We start from the raw sequence: 17,965 nt of genomic DNA, 5'->3' as shown, positions 1-17,965 counted from the left end.
CCCCCACCCCCCCATCAGCAACCCACTCATCTCCTCCCCTCTTCATCCCCCCCACCACAATGTGGGACACTTCACACCACACCCCCACGCACACCCCAGCCCGCACACCTCACTTGGCTCGTATCCTTGTTGAGGCCGGAACTCCGCACCATGCACCACGTTGTCTGTCGCATGCGCCGAATAATTTTTTGTTGTTTCACTTTAATTGTGGAAAAAAAACGAATCGTCCTTTACTCTTCCCCTGTGTCCTCTGCCCCAATAACCGACACCACCAGTTACCTCCGCTACTTGGATTCTGGCTCGCCGTTTCTCCTCTGCTGCCTGCTGCCTTTTCTGTTGAATGCACAAGGCTTGGTCGGACAGGGTCCTAGTTGCCCAGTCGATCTGTCGCTAAAACAGTGTGTGTGTGTATACTCGCTAACAGAACTTGCTCCAAGTCTGCTGGGGGAGCGGTAGTGTAGCGGTTAGCGCACTACGCTATGAAACCAGCGACTCGAGTTCGATTCCCGCTCACTGCCAACATCGGTGATGTATATCTGAACTGGTCCTGGGCCTCCCCTAGGTCGACTCAGCCTCAAATGAGTACCCCGGTGCGGTGTGTAAACATCGCCACTGGGGATACTATAGCTGCCGTACGCGGTGCTGGCCACCCACCCCCTAGTGTGCCGTGCCGGCCTTTCATAGGTGCTGCTCGCTAACAGCACTTGCCCCAGTAGTCTGTTGAGGCTATATATGGTGTAATCTTTGTCTATGATGTGCGTGGGGGACAGGAAAACAAGACCGCGCTGTACTGGGCCGTGGAGAAGGGAAACTCCACCATCGTGTGTGACATCCTCGAGTGCAACCCCGACACTGAGATCCACACGAAGGTGAGGTGGGCGCCGCGCTTCCGTTGGTTTGCAAAAAAAAATGATACCTCGGGATACCCCTTGAGGATGTGGAACCTCTCGTTTGCACTGCGGGTCCACGCTGTCGATTGGCACGTACGTAGCAAACGCGTACCGACGCTGGCGCCAAATGTGTATTTTTACGGTGAATTTAACACCCAGTCGAACACACGGGTAGATACGTAAATATTTCAACGGTTCACACCGCCGGTTCACGTAAAATGTACTCTACCTGTATAGAAAATTTGTCGTTGTCGAAGCGTCTCTGCGTTAAAATTTGCGTTCTTGACTGGGATCCTGGACTGCCGCGCATGGCAGGGCTCGGTGATTAATCCCGCGGCCTGAATCGCTGCTTAGCAATGGAATGTTGACACCCGATGAATGACAATACATTTACAATGCATTTTCTTTGGGTCTTTCGGTAAAGCCACGTAGATAGAAAAGTAACGTTTCGATCGCAACACAAGCAATCGTCGTCAGGTGAAAAATATAGCGGGGAGAGCTGCTGAGGCAGGAAAGATATATGGCGGGGAGCACTACTAAGGCAGAGGGTGTTATAAAGGTTTGAGATGGGTGTAGCCTAAGGGTCTATCTACGTGGCTTTACCGAAAGACCAAAATAATATGAATTCCTGCAGTCTCGAAGATTTACAATACATTTACAATACATTTACAATACGTTTACAATACATTTACAATGCGTTTCCTCTCATTCCGGGAAGACTGCACTGGGCGTCGTCACGACTCGTTCACCAGGGTTGTAGATTTAGCGAATGTGATTTTTCCCACTTCAATACGAATGCCCATCCTAACTCCCCTCAGCTGCAAACTATCGCAGATATTCCGTTGAGGTTTAAACTCATCTCCTCTTATTCATGGCAAAAATGATAACTGGAAGGTTGTTACCTTTATTTGAATGAAACTCGCAGTATCCACGTTTATATTATTACTATCCTTAATGTCACGGGCAGCGGGATGAGTCAATCCCAAAATTCCGGGATGAACCAATACCAAACTTCCGGGATGAAATGTGCATTGGTCAGACCACCTGGATGATAGGTGTCATGGCTAAGTTGGTTGTGGATTAAATAAACTCAACGCATTAGTCGGTGATATTTGTTGAGTTTTGTTGTTATTTGCACACGTGCACCGATGTAGATGCAGAGCAATCACTACAATTTCACATTCAGGTGGTCAAGGCAGATAATGGCGTCGGGTGTAGCGGAGTGTATCGCTCTGATGTCTCCTTTATGATTATGTTTGCGAGATAATCTCACTTCGCCCGGGAGAGCCCCTCAATGTTCAGTTGGAGGAGGATCCTTGTCCCGGGGGCCCATCTGGCGCGTTGTTTGGCCCTGAACAGGGCCGTCGGCGTGGCTTGTGTTGTTGTTGCTCTTGAGAGCGAGAGATCGATGATCGATGTTCGGTCGCCGCTTTGAAGGCATTCCGTGATTTCTCACCTAACAGAGTGGGCCGCGTGAAGGCTCCCATCTTCCGCTCCAGTATCGCCAAATAATGATAAACGGAGTTCTACTATTCTATTAAATGATTGGCGTACGTTGACTGAAACCGCCCGATTGTGAGCGTTATTCACTGAATTGCTGCTGCATCTGCACGGGATAAGGGAGCTCCGTCGTTGTCTCTGTTGGCAGGATGGCGATACGCCTCTCATCAAGGCCACCAAGATGAGGAATGTTGACATCGTCCAGCTGCTGTTGAACAAGAACGCCAAGGTTTCTGCTGCCGACAAGGCGAGTACCGTGTGTGCAAGGCGCTCGTGCGTGCAGGGTGGCGGAGGGGGGAGGTGAGCAGGTCACCCAAGTCGGGCGTTGGAGTGGCACCCAGAGGTCAGATAAATGACCTTCGGAGCAGACCTTGGGGGTCAGGAGTCGGGTTTCGACATTGGAACAACGAGGCAGTTGCATGATTTCGGATCTTAATGTGCATAAATAACGCATCATGATGATCGCATGCACGATTTGACGACCACACCGTGAGCGTGCGAGCTTGTTCGAGTCGGCGAATCGATGCGTCGCCCCACGTGCTTTCATGGCGGTGGCTAACGCCAATGGCTAACGGCGGTGGCTAACGCCAATGGCTAACGGCGGTGGCTAACGGCGGTGCCGTCGGGCCGGAACTGGGCATGCCAGAACGGGGACACGTCGCTGCACATCGCGATCCGCGGGCGCAGCCGCAAGCTGGCCGAACTGCTCCTGCGCAACCCCAAGGACGGCCGGCTGCTCTACCGGCCCAACAAGGCGGGCGAGACGCCCTACAACATCGACTGCGGCCACCACAAGAGCATCCTCACGCAGATCTTCGGAGCACGTGAGCGCCGCTGTCTTACCCTTTCGTTGTTTTTTTCTACGAACGCTTATGTGTCTGGGCGAATTTGAAAGCGCTTGCGTACGCGTCGGCTCTGTTCGTCCGCAGTGAATGTAGCGGCCTCGAGTGGCTGAAAAGCCAAGGTCACACTCGCAGCACGCAGAGCGTTTCTTGCCGCAAATGAACCACAATAGCTTTGCTCATCTCGTCAAGGAGCATACACCATCGCACGAGCTCCGGTCACGTTCGCAGCAGCGTATTTTGGCTGGCCATCGAACAAAGGCAGTCGCCGCATTGCGCATACTTTCAGATGCCCTTCTGCGGCCGTCTGGAATGCTCTTCCGATATTAGGTAGCCACTGGAGCTATGCACTTTCTTTTTTTAATATACAGTTTTTATTGAGGTATGCACACAAGTGCGGTACAATGCGCGCGGGGGGTTTATGAAGCTATGCACTTTTAAATCATCATCTCGATTGAAAACTAATTTCTTTAGAATTGCTTTTTGACTTTAGTCTGTTGTCCTTCCCCCGTACTTCTGATTAGCACGGTTGGCTGCGTACGGTGCGAAAACAGTTCAGCATAGATACATACAGTACATACATACGCGTGCGTGCGTGCGTGCGTGCAGGGCACCTGTCCCCGAACGAGGCGGACGGCGACATGCTGGGCTACGACCTCTACAGCAGCGCGCTCGCCGACATCCTCAGCGAGCCCACCATGCAGCCACCCATCTGCGTGGGCCTCTACGCTCAGTGGGGCAGCGGCAAGTCCTTCCTGCTCAAGAAACTCGAAGGTATCGGCCCTGCCGCTCGCGACCTCTCCCGGGGGGCGTCCTCCCCCCCGGCTAGTGTTCTTTGTTGCAAGGCCTGCGCGGGCCACTGGCGGCCCCCTGGGGGCCTTTAGCGCTGCCCCTGACACACCCCCGTCGCGCCGTCAAACCCATCGGTTTAAATATGCGGGGGCCCTCATGCTGATGTCTTATCGGCGAAAGTGTGGCCCCCTCACCCTGAAAATTAGTGAAGAACACTGCCCTAGGCCAACTCCGCCTCGATGGGTACCGGGTGCGGTCAGGGCGTTGTGCCGCCTGACCGCTCGCCCACCCAACCGCCCGCCGCCCCGTGCGCCGTGCTGGCTTTCATCGGCGCTCGCTGTGACAGCGCTCGGCCGGACTTAGGGTCGAGTCTGCGGGTTGGGGGGGGGGGTACCTTTGTCTCGCGCGTGCGTCCGCCTCACGAGTGCGCGGGCGCGCCCTTGTCTCCGTCGCGCCGCAGACGAGATGAAGACGTTTGCCGGCCAGGAGATCGAGCCTCTGCTGCGCTTCTCCTGGCTGCTGGTCATGCTGACGCTGGCCTTCGCGTCCGTCCTGGGCCTCGTGCTCGCCGTCACCGTCGACCCCAACCTGGGCCTCGCCGTGGCCTTCAGCCTCCTGGCCCTCTTCTACATCTTCCTCGGTGAGCGTCGCTGCAGCGACACCGGACTCCGCGATGTGCCCACGGCAGCACACCTCACTCTCTGCTGGCGCCTCTCGCTCCTACGTTGCGTTTGCACTGCGTTTTTTTCCCGATTCGTGTGTCTTTATGTGAGTGTTAGACGGTCGCGTAGCGGTTAGTGCGCTGCGCTACGAGCCTGGCGTCCCGGGTTCGATTCCCGCTCACGGCCAACACCGGTGACGATTATCTGAACCGGTCCCGGGCCTTCCCTAGGTCTATTCAGCCTCAAATGAGTACCTGGTCCGATGTGTAAACATTGCCACGAGGGAGAAAAAGGCGGCCAGGCTTGGTGTTGAACACCCACCCCCTCGTGTGCTGTGCCGGCCTTCATAGGTACTCACTAGCAACACTTGCCCCTACAGTCTGTTACAGGCTATACGGGGGATCTTTGTCTTTTTGTTAGACAAAAATATAGATATTCTTGGTTCTTTCGGTAAAGTCACGTAGAAGGGAAATAATTAATAATAAAACAATAAAATTATCACGACGTTTCGATTGCAACACAAGCAATCATCATCAGGTGTGAAAACCACAGCAATGTATTACATTTTCTTATTATTTCCCTTCTACGTGACTTTACCAAAAGAACCAAGAATATGAATCCCCTGCAGTCGCGAAAGCTTTAAATCGAAAAATATAGATCTTACGTGCACCTGTAAGTAACTTTTTTTCGGGGCCTTTTGCTCCCACATTATGTTTGTGTGTTTACGTAATTTTGAGACTAAAATATATATACTTACTTGCACGTGTACCAAACGCCAGTTACAAACAGAAAATCTCACCGGCCAGAATTCCAATTCGGCTGTTCACCCAGCCCATTTTAATCATCTCGCCGGAGTGTATAAAATAGGTACTGCTTCGTGAAAAGTCCCCCGGTGGTTGTCCTCCCGAGGGACAAGTCAAGGGGTAAGGGACGTTCACTTCTCGCGCAGCGGCCGCCTTTCGCAATGAGTGGCGATCCCACGCTCATATGAGCTTGGGATTTAACCTTTTCAATACAGTTAATAACGTGATAAATTATATTGGTTATTTGAGTCATTTGATTTTTTACAATTAAGCGATTGACAAATATTGAGACATCTTTGTGCAACTGACTTTTCTGAGCAAGTTAAACGAGCCAGTGAATTTATTGATGCTTCTGAGCCTTTTCTGTGCCTCACTAAGTCACTTACCCACACACTTATGCACTGACTTGCAATGGCTCGCTCGCTCGCTCATTCACTCACTATCTTTCTCACACTTTCAACCACTCGTGCACTCGCTTGCTCGGTCACTCGCGCACGCACGGCAGCCACCCACTGCCTTACCCACCCTGCCAACCACCCACCCACCTACCCACCCACTCAGTCGCTCGCTCGGTCGCCCGTTCGCTCGCCCAGTTATTTGCTCACTTGTTCATTCATTCTCTTACTGAACTCTTTGCCTGCTGCACCTCACCCCGTCGCCCCCCCCCCCCCCCCCCGCAGTGGTCGTCTACTTTGGAGGGCAGCAGGAGCGCGAGGGATGGACGTGGGCATGGCTGGCGAGCACGTGGCTGGCACGGCAGCTGTGCTACGTGGAGCTGCTGCTGCAGCTCGTGTTCACCAACCCTCCCGAGCTGCCCGAGCAGACCACGCGGGCTCTGCCCGTCAGGTGAGGAGAGTCGGGCGGGGCAAGGGGGCAGCAAGTCAGCCATCGAACAATAGATGGTCACCACTACATCGCGCGCGCACGCTTTAAGATGCGCTTCTTCGGACGTCTGAAACGCTCTTCCTTCTGATAATAGGAAGCCACTGGAGACTTGCACTTTTAAATCATCTACATTGAAAACTAATTTGTTTAGAACTGTTTTTTGTGTTTAGTTTGTTGTCCTACCCTCCGTACCTCCTATTAGCACGGTTGGCTATGTGTGGTGCGAAAGAAGTTGAACATACATACATGGTGAGGGAGGGCTGGGCAAGGTAGCCTCAACATCGGCCGTGATCTATCCACCACTGAATGAAACTAAACTTAAACAATATTTATGTTACCAGGTAAGGCCCACTCAGCTATATAGTGCTTTTTCAGAAGGGCCCTGACCACAAATGATAGCTCAATAAAGTGGTGTATCACGTGGAAATTTTATAGCAACCAAATATTTTAAAGGCATTTTTAGAGTATTCCGAGGGAAAAACCACGGGGAGAACATGCAAACTCCAAATATACAGCAGGCGTCAGGGTCGGGATCGAAACCACGACCTCCTGTATACCAGGCGAGGGAGATGACATCTCGCCACTGCGGCGCTCAGCGGTGCCCCTCATTGCAGAAGCACAGCATGGGAAAGAGTTGTTGACCCAAAGCGAATTCTGGACAAAAAGTTTTTGTGTGATGCCACGAGCAGAGTGTGTGAACTGCGAAGTTCACTCACGTCTGTCGTTGCGTCTCTATGAGTTGATTTGTGGTACTGGTCTTGTCCATAGTGATCCTCGACAGGGGTAGAGCGGTAGACGCTGTCCCGAGTTCAGTCCTAGTTAATGGGACCTCCTTTGCCAGTACTAAAATATACTAATAGGGTTTTTCCCTTTTTTTCTGGCAACAAAACTGACACCTTCTGCAATGAATCATGCTTACATTAACCACAATACTTGCAGTCAAATGCAAACATCTGGTCGAACACCGTATGAGACTAAAGAAAGCTGTCTCTGGTGTGGACCAATCAGTTTCAAAGACAATGCATAAATTATCAGAGTATTGTTTGCATTTGACTGCAAGTATTGTGGTTAATGTAAGCATGATTCCTTGCAAAAGGTGTCAGTTTTGTTGCAAGAAAAAAGGGGAAAAACCCTATTAGTATATTCAGTCCTAGTTGTTCGATCGACTCAAGCAAGTGCCAAGTGGTGGAACCCCGGCTTACACGCTCGGTAAGCCGATGCAAGGCTTCGACAGTGTGGCTCAAGTCTGTCCAACTCCTCATGGAGTCTCTTGAATCTCCGATTAGCACAGTTGGCTATGTACGGTGCAAAAGAAGTTCAGTATACATACCTACAATTGACTGAACCCAACAGCGCATCGATCAAGTTGACTTACTCGGCGGTATCGCTAAGTGTGTGTGTTGGGAGAAGTAGTGTAGCAGTTAGTGCGCTGCGCTACGAACCATTGACCAACACCAATGACGATTATCTGAACCGATCCTGGGCCTCTCCTAGGTTAATTCAGCCTCAAAGGAGTACCTGGTGCGGTGTATAAAAACGTCGCCACTGGGGAGACAAAGGCGGTCGGGCGTGGTGCTGGCCACCCACCCTCTCGTGTACCGTTCCGGCCTTCATAGGTGTTCGCTAACAGCACTTGCCCCTACAGTCTGTTAAGGCTATATGGGGGATCTTGTCTTGTAGTGTAGCGGTTAGTGAGCTGCGCTACGAACCATTGGCCAGCACCGATGACGATTATCTGAACCGATCTTGGGCCTCTCCTAGGTTAACTCAGCCTCAAAGGAGTACCTAGTGCGGTGTATAAAAACATCGCCGTGGGGAGACAAAGGTGGTCAGGCGTGGTGCTGGCCACCCCACCCCCTCTTGCGCCGTACCGGCCTTCGTAGTTGCTCGCTTGTAGCACTTACCCCCAAACATTCATGTGCTCGCCCTCTCACACAGATCATCCATGTGCCCGTGTCCACCAGGTTCCTGTTCACGGACTACAGTCGGCTGACGAGCGTGGGCGGCGAGACGTCGATCGCGGAGATGGTCGCCACGCTGTGCGACGCGTGCGAGCGCGAGTTCGGCTTCCTGGTGACGCGCCTCTACCGAGTCTTTCGCACCGAGAACACTCAAGGCAAGCGCGGCCAGACACACCCCCCCCCCCGGCCACCCTGCTTTTCTCGCGCTACTTCTCCCACCGCGACTCTCTAATCTTGGGAAGTGATGTGTTTGCGAGATGTTAACTGCCTCACCTGGTATACGGGAGGTCGTGGGTTTAATCCCGACCCTGACAATGCCTGTATTTGGAGTTTGCGTGTTCTCCCCGTGTTCTCGTAGATTTTTCTCCGGGTCCTCCTGTTTTTCCCTCCACTTTTATAATCGACACGCGTTTAGAGTGTTCGGCTGATATTAATTTCCACGTAACAAACCACTTCGTTGAGTTATCATTTGTGGACAGGTCGCTTCTGAATAAGAGCTATACAAATACAGCTCAGTGGGCCTTAACTGGTGAAATAAAAGTGGTTTAGTTTAAATTGTGAGAGTAACAGATTTAAACTGGCTTCGCAAATGCAGGTAAAAAATATGGAACTTAGTTGGTGGCTGTGCAGCTCAGAGGGCTAAGGCTGTTTCACAACATTAGCTTGGCGCCACTGAGGCTCTGGGTTTGAGTCGGGGTTTCAGCCACACGTGGCTAAACATCGTCTTTAAGTGTACCAATGAAACGTGTTCAGAGTCTAAAAACGAAACGCGTCTCAAGACGCAAGATGCTCAACGGGTCAACCACCTCAGCGTAAACAATGTCGCTAAGTCAACGGCACCAACAACCCGAGTTGGGGAGGGTGGCTCGGCACACCGCTTGTTCGCCGTCTCGCCCACCGTAACCTCGCGACGCGGGGCGGCGGTTCGTGCCGCGGTGCATTAAACTCACGACTCCACGACATCTTGAATTCGTGCGTGGAGTCAGACAGGGGGGGGGTGGTGGTCGTGGGGTAAACGTTAGCGGGGTGGGTGACGTTTACGACGGAGTTGGCGCAGGGTCAGAGGGGGTCTTTCTCCACATCGCCCGTGATCGTCGCCCTCCCCCCCTCCCCGCGCGCCCCCCCTCCCCCCCCCCCGTCGGTCGGCCCCCCCGCGCAGGCAAGAAGGGCGTGGGCCGCTGGAAGAAGTCGTGCTGCCTGCCGTCGGTGCTGCTCATGGCGCTGGTGCTGGGCTGCGTGGTGGCGCTCGTCGTGCTGCTGGCGGCCGTGGAGGCGCACACGGACGTCCGTCTCCGCGGGGCGCTCATCGCCGTCTCGTCCGTCGTGGCGATGGCGCTTGTCGCCAAGGCCCCCATGGCGTGGCAGGTGCTGGTCTCTCTGCTGCGCTCGCAGCGCCAGCGGCTGCTGGCGGCCGCCGCTTCCTCGCACAACAAGCTCAAGATGGAGGGGTTCATGAAGGTGCGTGTGTGTGTGCGTGTGTGTGCGCGGGTGTGTGGGTAATTCGTGACTGTGCGTCTGCCGGTCATCTCAGTCAGTCAACCCAAGGCACCTGGGTCTGTCCCGTCACCTCCTGCCAGCGGGTGTTCAACACTTCACGTGGCCTCAAAGTGCACATAGCCTGGCACAAGCGCCGATGTGACAGCACCGCCACTTAGTGGCGAATGGCGATTGTTGTTGATTGTGTGGGTAATTTCTGCACTACAAACTCGGCGACCCGCTCACGGCCAACACTGGTGACGATTACTTGAACCGGTCCTGGGCCTCCCGTACGTCCACTCGGCCTCAAATAACTACCTTGTATAGTGTGTAAATATCATCATTGGGGAGACGAAGGCGGTCGGGAGTGGTGTTGGCCGCCCACCCCCTCGTGTGCTGTGCTGCGCCTTCAGAGATGCTCGCTAACGACACCTGCCCCAACAGTCTGTTCAGGGTATCCGTGTGATCTTTGTACGTGTATGTGCCACGTGTGTGCGTGATCAGGCAGACCCCGCGACTCTGCCTGTTTTGCGTGCATTGCACTCGTCTTGCGTGTAACTGCGTGCCGGGGTCGTGTGTTTGCCCGCAGGTGCTGAAGTCGGAGGTGGATTTGATGGCCAAAATGACGAAGACCTTGGATTCGTTCACTCAGTACCAGACCCGGCTGGTGGTGATCGTGGACGGGCTCGACACGTGCGAGCAGGACAGAGTTCTACAAATGCTGGACACGGTGGGGTGATATTTGGTTTCTCAACACTTCAGGCCGAATCTCTCTGCTTCTTTTAGCAGCACCAGAGCTCGGAGGCTCATTGTGTGCATGTGTCGGAGCGCTGGGTCACTCCAACAACAACAATGGAGGTGAAGAGGAACGATGCTCACAACAACGAGTGGCTTAATCACAGCGAGTTGGCACAGTAGGGGGCACAGCTGCTGCATCTGCCAGTCATCTCAGTCGGTTAACCCATGGCACCTCGGTTTCTACCGTGGCCTTCTGTCAGCAGAGAGCCTTCGACACATCACGTGGCCTCAAAGTGCACGTGGCCTCAAAGTGCACCTGGCCTGGCACAGGCGCCGTGCTGACGTTACCGTCACTTAGTGGCGAATGGCTCCGATACATGGACTCCCCATCACCCTGAGTTGAAGTTGGCAGCCTTCACGTGGCGCCACTGTTAAGTGAGAAATCACGATGGATGCTATCAATGCGGCGACCGAACATCAATCATCGATCTCCTGGTCTCCAGGGCAACAGCACAAGCCACACTGCTGAGTTTGTTGAGGAGTGGAATCGTGGTCAGAGATATTTACTCAAATGTTACATTCTTGCTTGGGAGCTAATGCAGCCAGTTAATCTCTCTATTCATCTTGCCATTGTGATCCCGCTAGCATGGTGGTGAGATGTAAACTACCTCGCCTGGTATGCAGGAGGTCGTGGGTTCCATCCCGACCCTGACGCCTGCTGTATATTGGAGTTTGCATGTCTCTCATCATCATCATCACGGTGGCTAGGAGATGTTGACTACCTCGCCTGGTATGCAGGAGGTCGTGGGTTCGATCCCGACCCTGACGCCTGCTGTATATTTGGAGTTTGCGTGTTCTTCTCTTTCGGGCAATAAAACAGGTGTTACGGTGTTCAAACACCAAATAGATACCTATTGCAAAGCATGAAGTCTGCAGTAACCACACACACTCGTGGCAAAACATGCAAACAAACATGCTCTGGTCATATATGCATTGTCTTTGAAACTCATTTGCCTACACCAGAGATCGCCTTCGTTATGGCCTCGTCACGCGAGAGCTCCAAAAGGCGGAACAGCATGGTAGCTCGCACCGGGTTTAGCAGTTATATCTATGGGACCTTTTTTTTTCCAGTATATCAAAATGATGAAAAAATAATATGCCTTCCAAACAGGTTTCTATTTGGTGTTCGAACACACGTTCATATGCGTTTACTCAACACATCACATCTAAACTTGGCAGGACCCTCCTGAGAAAGTCACGAGGCATGGGCGACAGCAGAAACCAGAACAACTCTCGACACACAGATTTTTTTTTTATATATGCACACCCGCGCGGTGACGCATGAAGCGGCGACGCAAGCGGTGACGTCGGCGCCTTTTTCCAACCCACACCTCCCCGCCCCCTCCCCCACCGCAGGTGCGCATCCTCTTCTCGCAGGCGCCGTTCATCTCGATCTTCGCGAGCGACCCGCACATCATCATCAAGGCCATCAACCAGAACCTGAACAGCGTGCTGCGCGACTCCAACATCAATGGGCACGACTACATGCGCAACGTCGTGCACCTGCCTTTCTTTCTCAACAACCGCGGGCCGCCCATAGCCCGCCGGCTGGCCGTGGCCGCTGGCCCCGCCGCCGCCAATGGCGACGTGCCCGGCCACGAGGCCACCGTCGGTGAGCCCCCCCCCCGGCTTGTGCTTGAACCGGTCCGGGGGACCTCCTCCGCCAGGGCCGGGCTCGCCCTCAAATGAAGTGTCTATTGTTGTCGGTGTGATAAACACCGACAACGCCGGGAGAGATGAAGGCAGTGGCTGCAGGGGGACAACGTCGTGGGTTTTTTTTCTGTTTTTTTTGTCGTGTGTGTCGTCGCTTGAATTGGTCTCTTCCTACTCGGAGGGCGTTTTAAACAACGTGTCGGTTTGATTGCCATGCTACAAATAGCTCTGTCGAGGGGCGTGTAAGACATTGTACCATCGAGTGTGAATGAGAGGCGATTGGAATATTTTGAGGAGGATATCTTCTTTTCGAGGCTATTCTCTAACACGAGGTCATTTTCCGTTCAAATTCCTCAATTGGTGCGGTGTATTTTTTGGCACGTGTCGTGATGCTTGGCTCCTGCAAGCTTCAAAGACTACTGTGTCTGTCCGGTGCTTGCCGAGCTGCATTGGCTACCGGTTGCTGAACTAATAAATTATAGGGTCGCACTAATTCCACACAAAGTGCTTTGCACAAATGAACCACGCTATCTTGCTGATCTCGTCCAGGAGTATAAAACATCATGTGAACTCCGGTCATCCTCGCAGCGGCTTTTGGCTGGCCATCGAATAAAGACGGTCACCGCATCGCGCGCTTTCAGATGCGCTTCTGCGGCCGTCTGGAGCGCTCTTCCTCCCGATATTAGGAAGCCACTGGAGCTCTGCACTTTTAAATCATCATCTAGACTGAAAACTAATTTCTTTCGAACCGCCTTTTGGATTTAGTTTGTTGTCCTTCCGCCGCACCTCCGATGAGCACGGTTGGCTACGTGCGGTGCGTGCTTAAGAAGGTCAACATGCATACGTAGCAATCCTCGCCCCCTACGATGGAAACTGCTCAAGAACCCTGCCGACAATGAGTCGTGAGACTCGGGCTGTTCTGCGAGTATAACAACAATCGTGAATAATGACGTCCTTTCTGAACGAGTGGCACGTAGCTCTCAGCACAAATTGAATATCGTTTTAGAAACCCCCCCCAAAACATTCGAAAACCACCCCCCACGTGAACACATGCTTTCTGTATTCTATATAGCAGGGGTCCCCAACCCCCGGGCCACGGACCGGTACCGGTCCGTGGCCTGTTAGGAACCGGGCCGCACAGCAGCAGGAGGTGAGAGCGGTGAGTCCGCACGTGGCCCGCCCCATTGTTTTATTATTCACCACTTCCATCCGCGCCTCTTTCCCTTACTGCGCACTTGTCTCAGTCACAGTTGTGGTAAGCCCACAAGCTCTAGCCCCTAGTAGCCACAATGAGTATAAGACAAACACAAGCTCTAACCCCTAGTAGCCACAATGAGTAAAAAACAAACGTCGCCGGAGAGCTTCTTTGAAAAGGGGGAAAGACCCAATGATGAACCCCCCCCCCCCCCCCCCCCCGTGAAAAAATTGTCTTCCACGAAATTGGTCTTTGGTGCCAAAAGTTTTGGGACCGCGCTGCTATATAGGAACTGTGTATATTGAACAGCGTGCGTGTGTGCGTGCGTGTGTGTGCTTGCGTGCGTGTGTGTGTGTGCTTGTGTGCGTGCGTGCGTGTGTGTTGTGTGGCCGCAGCCTGGTTTGATGACGGGGAGCAGAAGCCGTCCCAGCATAGCCTTGGGGAGCTCACGAAGATTGGCAGCAAGGTCTCCCTCACCCGCCGGGTATGACCTCACTGACTCAAATACCGTAAACAAAGACAAAGATCCCCCGTATAGCCTTAACAGACTGTTGGGGCAGGTGCTGTTAGCTAGCACCTATGAGGGCCGTAACGGCACACGAAGGGGGTGGGTGGCCAGCATCACGCCCGGCCGCTTTTGTCCCCCTCGTGGCGATGTTTTTAGAGAGACACGCACACACACACACATAAACACACTTGTGCGCACGTTTTCCCACGTACACGCACGTACACACTAATGTGTGCACACACATCGACACGCAACAAGGACGGCTGCTACGCTACCGAGAAGTGATGTCACCTCCCTGCCGGGCGAGGCGCGATTTGAGGCCAGGTGCGGAACTCTTTTGAGTTGTTATCCTTTGGTGCGCGTGTATTTTAGCCGGTACTCTCATTTCTTCCGGCACGCGCAAAAGCACTTCCTCAAAACTAATTGACCACCCCCACTCCAGTCATTCACCTCGAGGGTTATCCGCCTTAAGGAAGTAGACACCGAGAGATGTGGAGTTTATTGAAACACACGGCATAGAGAGGTTCAGAATATAACACGCTGTTAATAATCGTTGTACTTGGCATTGTGTAGTACATCAATTATTACATACATGCCCTCTGTGCGCACCTGAATCGTTTTGCTCGCTAATATACTTTTGGGACGGAAAAAATAATCTTTGACCAATGCATGACCCTCGCTATGACACTCCTTGAGACTCGCAGGATTAATTGGTAATGGTTATTCGTCTGTTACCATTGCGCCAGTCGCCACCTCAACACCTTTTTTCTTTCCCTTGCCTGACACGCGCGGCAGCAGGAGACCTTGAAGCGGCGGCAGATGGCACGCCAGTTGACGCGGCAGATGTCATTTGACCTCTCCAAGCTGCTGGTCACGGAGGACTGGTTCAGCGATATCAACCCTCAGACGATGAGGAGGCTTCTCAATGTCGTGTCCCTCACCGGTGAGCCTGCACACAACAACAACAACCGCCATTCACCACTAAGCGGCGGTGACGTCACCACGACGCTTGTGCCAGGCCATGTGCACCTTGAGGCCACGTGAAGTGTCGAACGCCCGCTGGCAGGAGGTCACGGGGCAGACCCAGATGCCACGGCTCGACTGACTGAGATGACCGAGATGACTGGCTGATGCACCACCTGCACACACACGCACACACACGCACACACATGCACACGTGCGCGCACAAGGGACAAAAGACCGCCGCTCGTTAAATGCGCGCTGCAGCCAAGCGGAATCGCCAACTGACCTGGTTCCCAACCGCAGTGTGATTGTGCGACTCGTCACCTCGCGTGCTCACCTCGCATCCATTGTCGCGGCCATGGCTGCATCCCGCGAGCCTCAAGAGCAGTTGAACTTAGAGACTTCGTTCTTAACCCTTTCACATTCCGATGATGTACGTGTACGTCATCAGTTTTTACACGTACGTCATCGAAGCGGAATCGGAAGGAAAACCAAAATAAAATAACTTTGCCGGTTCCGAGGCTCCCGCAACGGCATGTGGGAGGGCGTGTGGCACATCCAGCTATCGTAGAGTGCGGTCGTGTCGCTACAGTTCTCTGCGTGAATTAGAATGTCTTTAAAAACAACGGCGCTACGCCTCTCTAAATAAAATAAACGCGAACCGGCTTGCGTGTTCCGAGATTCAGCGGTAAACTGGGACCCACCTTGCAAACTTGCAGATGTCTCAGAACGGCAAAAGGTTAACCTCACCGATGTTGTCTAACTGTAGTGCTAACAGATGAGTCTTTAGAGACAATGGTTGTATTCGTGTAAAATAGCCTTGCAGGTGCGGTGATTGGAATTTTTGCGGAGGATGGAACACTGTGGCGGCGTGGCGTAAACACTTTCTTAGTTTTTGTTGTGCGTAGGAGCTTTGTGATGAATGGGACACGTGTGCAGGGAGGAAGTGGTCAGGTTACCAGGGCAGTTTTTGGAAGGGCACCCGGAGATTGGTGACCAAGGAATGAAACGTCCCCAAAAAAACCCTGGGAAATTGTAAGGAAGCGATGGCAAGGTGTGGTGCCGTCCAAAGCATTGCCCCTAGTGACCTCTTGACCTTAGCCTGCCATTCACCGTTGTCTACGTACGGTGCGAAAGAAGTTCACATACATACACAAGTCCACTGACTTTTTTATTGAGTAAAATAATGAATATAAATCTCAATAGAAAAAAAACATCACCGCTTTCAGTATCATTCACACTGCCTCAACTTGGCCAGAACAATTGCGCGGCGCGTTTCGGCCTGCTGCGAAGATAACGAGCCACGCCGGCGCTGCTGCCCCCCCTCTCCCGCTGCGCCAACCAGGGCGCCTGCTGCGAGCCAACCAGGTGCAGTTCAACTGGGACCGCCTGGCCACGTGGATCAACATGACGGAGCAGTGGCCCTACCGCACCTCCTGGGTGGTGCTCTACCTTGAGGAGGTGGAAGGCGTTGGTGACCACCTCACCCTCAAGATGGTCTACGACAGGTAAACTCAAAATGTGTTTTTTCATTATTTTCAGGAGCGACGTGGCCACAAATGATGGCTCAACGAAGTGGCTTATCAACGGGGAAATTTATAGCAGCCAAATACTCTAAACGCATGTTGATTCTAAATGTGGAGGGAAAAACCGGAAGACCCGAAGAAAAATCCACGTGACCACGGGGAGAGAGCCATGCAAACTTCAAATATACGGGCGTCAGGGTCGGGATCGAACCCGCGACATCCTGTATACAAGGCAAGGTAGTTAACATCTCCCTACCGTGGCGAGGTGAGCCGGGCATCACCCCCCCTCCCCCCGCTTTACCGCTGCCCTCAAATTGGTCTTCTTTCAGCCGTTGTTCTGGAAGTTTTGTAAACCCTTTAGGTGGGGGCTGCATGGATACCGTGCAGGAGAAATTTCGAACATCGGTGCCACGTTGAGACAACAAAACAATTATACACAACGTGAAATTAACACCTTACTCACAACCCGCTGGTTAAAGGCGTGATCTCGTCAAGGAGCATAAACCATCACGCAAACGCCCGTCTTCCTCGCAGCTGCGGCTTTCGGCGAACCATCGAACAAAGGCGATCACTGCATGGCGTGCGCTTTCAGATGCCCTTCTGCGGCCGTCTGGAACGCTTTTCCTTCCGATATTATGAAGCCACACGGAGCAATACGCCTTTAAATCATCATCTAGATTAACAACTCCGTTATTTAGAACTGCTTTTTGTGTTTAGGTTGTTGTCCCTTCCCCCCCCCCCCGCATCTCCGATTAGCACGGTTGGCTCCGTACGGTGCGAAATTATTCTAGATTTGAAGCTTTCGTGACTGCAAGGATTCATACTCTTAGATTTTTTCGGTAAAGTCATGTAGGTAAAAAAATAAGCCCCTCCCCTTAACTAGTATTTAAGATCTTGTCTTTTGGATTTCTTTTCACTTGATACAGTAAATTTAGCTGTGACGGTCCCACCTGAAGACGGAGACTTGTGTTGCTTCCGAAACGTCGTGATTTCTTATTATTTTATTTTATTATTATTTTTTACCTACGTGACTTTACCGAAAAAACCTCAGGGTGCGAAATAAGTTCGACAAACATACATCTCTCTAGATATGGCGGGCCTTAGTCACGTGGGAGGATGGGCACAGGAGCTGGGGATGGGCGGGGTTGTTGGGGGGTTGGGGTCACGGGGACCAGTGACCTTGATGGGTTTTGGGGGGGGTGAGGAAGATGGAGGTTGGGGGGCCGCCATTCTAAAACAAGTTGAGATTCACTGCCAAGGACCGTGACGGGATGCACGTGGCGTGACGACCAGCAGAGGGCGCTGTGGGAATGCAAGTGCGGACGGGCCTTATGTTCTCTGGCCGGGTTTCATGCCACATTTGACCAAGTGGACGCGCTGGCGGTACACCGCTGCAGCGTAACACACCGGTCCTCGTGAAACGGTGCGAAAATCTGAATTTTAACTGACTATTCTCCTTCCGGCTGCTTCGATATCACGCGAACTGATTTTGACGCACCACCACGGCCCCG

At 52.8% G+C, this 17,965-nt stretch overlaps 1 protein-coding gene across 6 annotated transcripts in view; it reads left to right on the top strand.

Annotated features, from left to right (window-relative positions):
• Positions 1-17,965, top strand: part of KIDINS220 (kinase D interacting substrate 220) — a 111,452-nt gene that overhangs the window by 38,690 nt on the left and 54,797 nt on the right. For 5 of the 6 annotated variants that reach the window (XM_061569093.1, XM_061569091.1, XM_061569090.1 and 2 more), the window contains exons 10-22: positions 771-869; positions 2,539-2,637; positions 3,037-3,214; positions 3,842-4,006; positions 4,485-4,664; positions 6,170-6,335; positions 8,339-8,490; positions 9,495-9,793; positions 10,401-10,541; positions 11,966-12,221; positions 13,853-13,941; positions 14,761-14,908; positions 16,274-16,436. In XM_061569093.1, coding sequence (XP_061425077.1) covers positions 771-869; positions 2,539-2,637; positions 3,037-3,214; positions 3,842-4,006; positions 4,485-4,664; positions 6,170-6,335; positions 8,339-8,490; positions 9,495-9,793; positions 10,401-10,541; positions 11,966-12,221; positions 13,853-13,941; positions 14,761-14,908; positions 16,274-16,436 — 2,135 coding nt within the window. The remainder of the gene's footprint in view (positions 1-770; positions 870-2,538; positions 2,638-3,036; positions 3,215-3,841; positions 4,007-4,484; positions 4,665-6,169; positions 6,336-8,338; positions 8,491-9,494; positions 9,794-10,400; positions 10,542-11,965; positions 12,222-13,852; positions 13,942-14,760; positions 14,909-16,273; positions 16,437-17,965) is intronic. The other variant, XM_061569089.1, reaches the window with a different exon arrangement.

Source organism: Lethenteron reissneri, chromosome 42 (genome assembly GCF_015708825.2).
Source record: "Lethenteron reissneri isolate LAM-NWPU_2019-01 chromosome 42, ASM1570882v1, whole genome shotgun sequence".
Classification (NCBI taxonomy): Eukaryota; Metazoa; Chordata; class Hyperoartia; order Petromyzontiformes; family Petromyzontidae; genus Lethenteron; species Lethenteron reissneri.
This window is presented reverse-complemented; position numbering and strand designations above follow the sequence as displayed.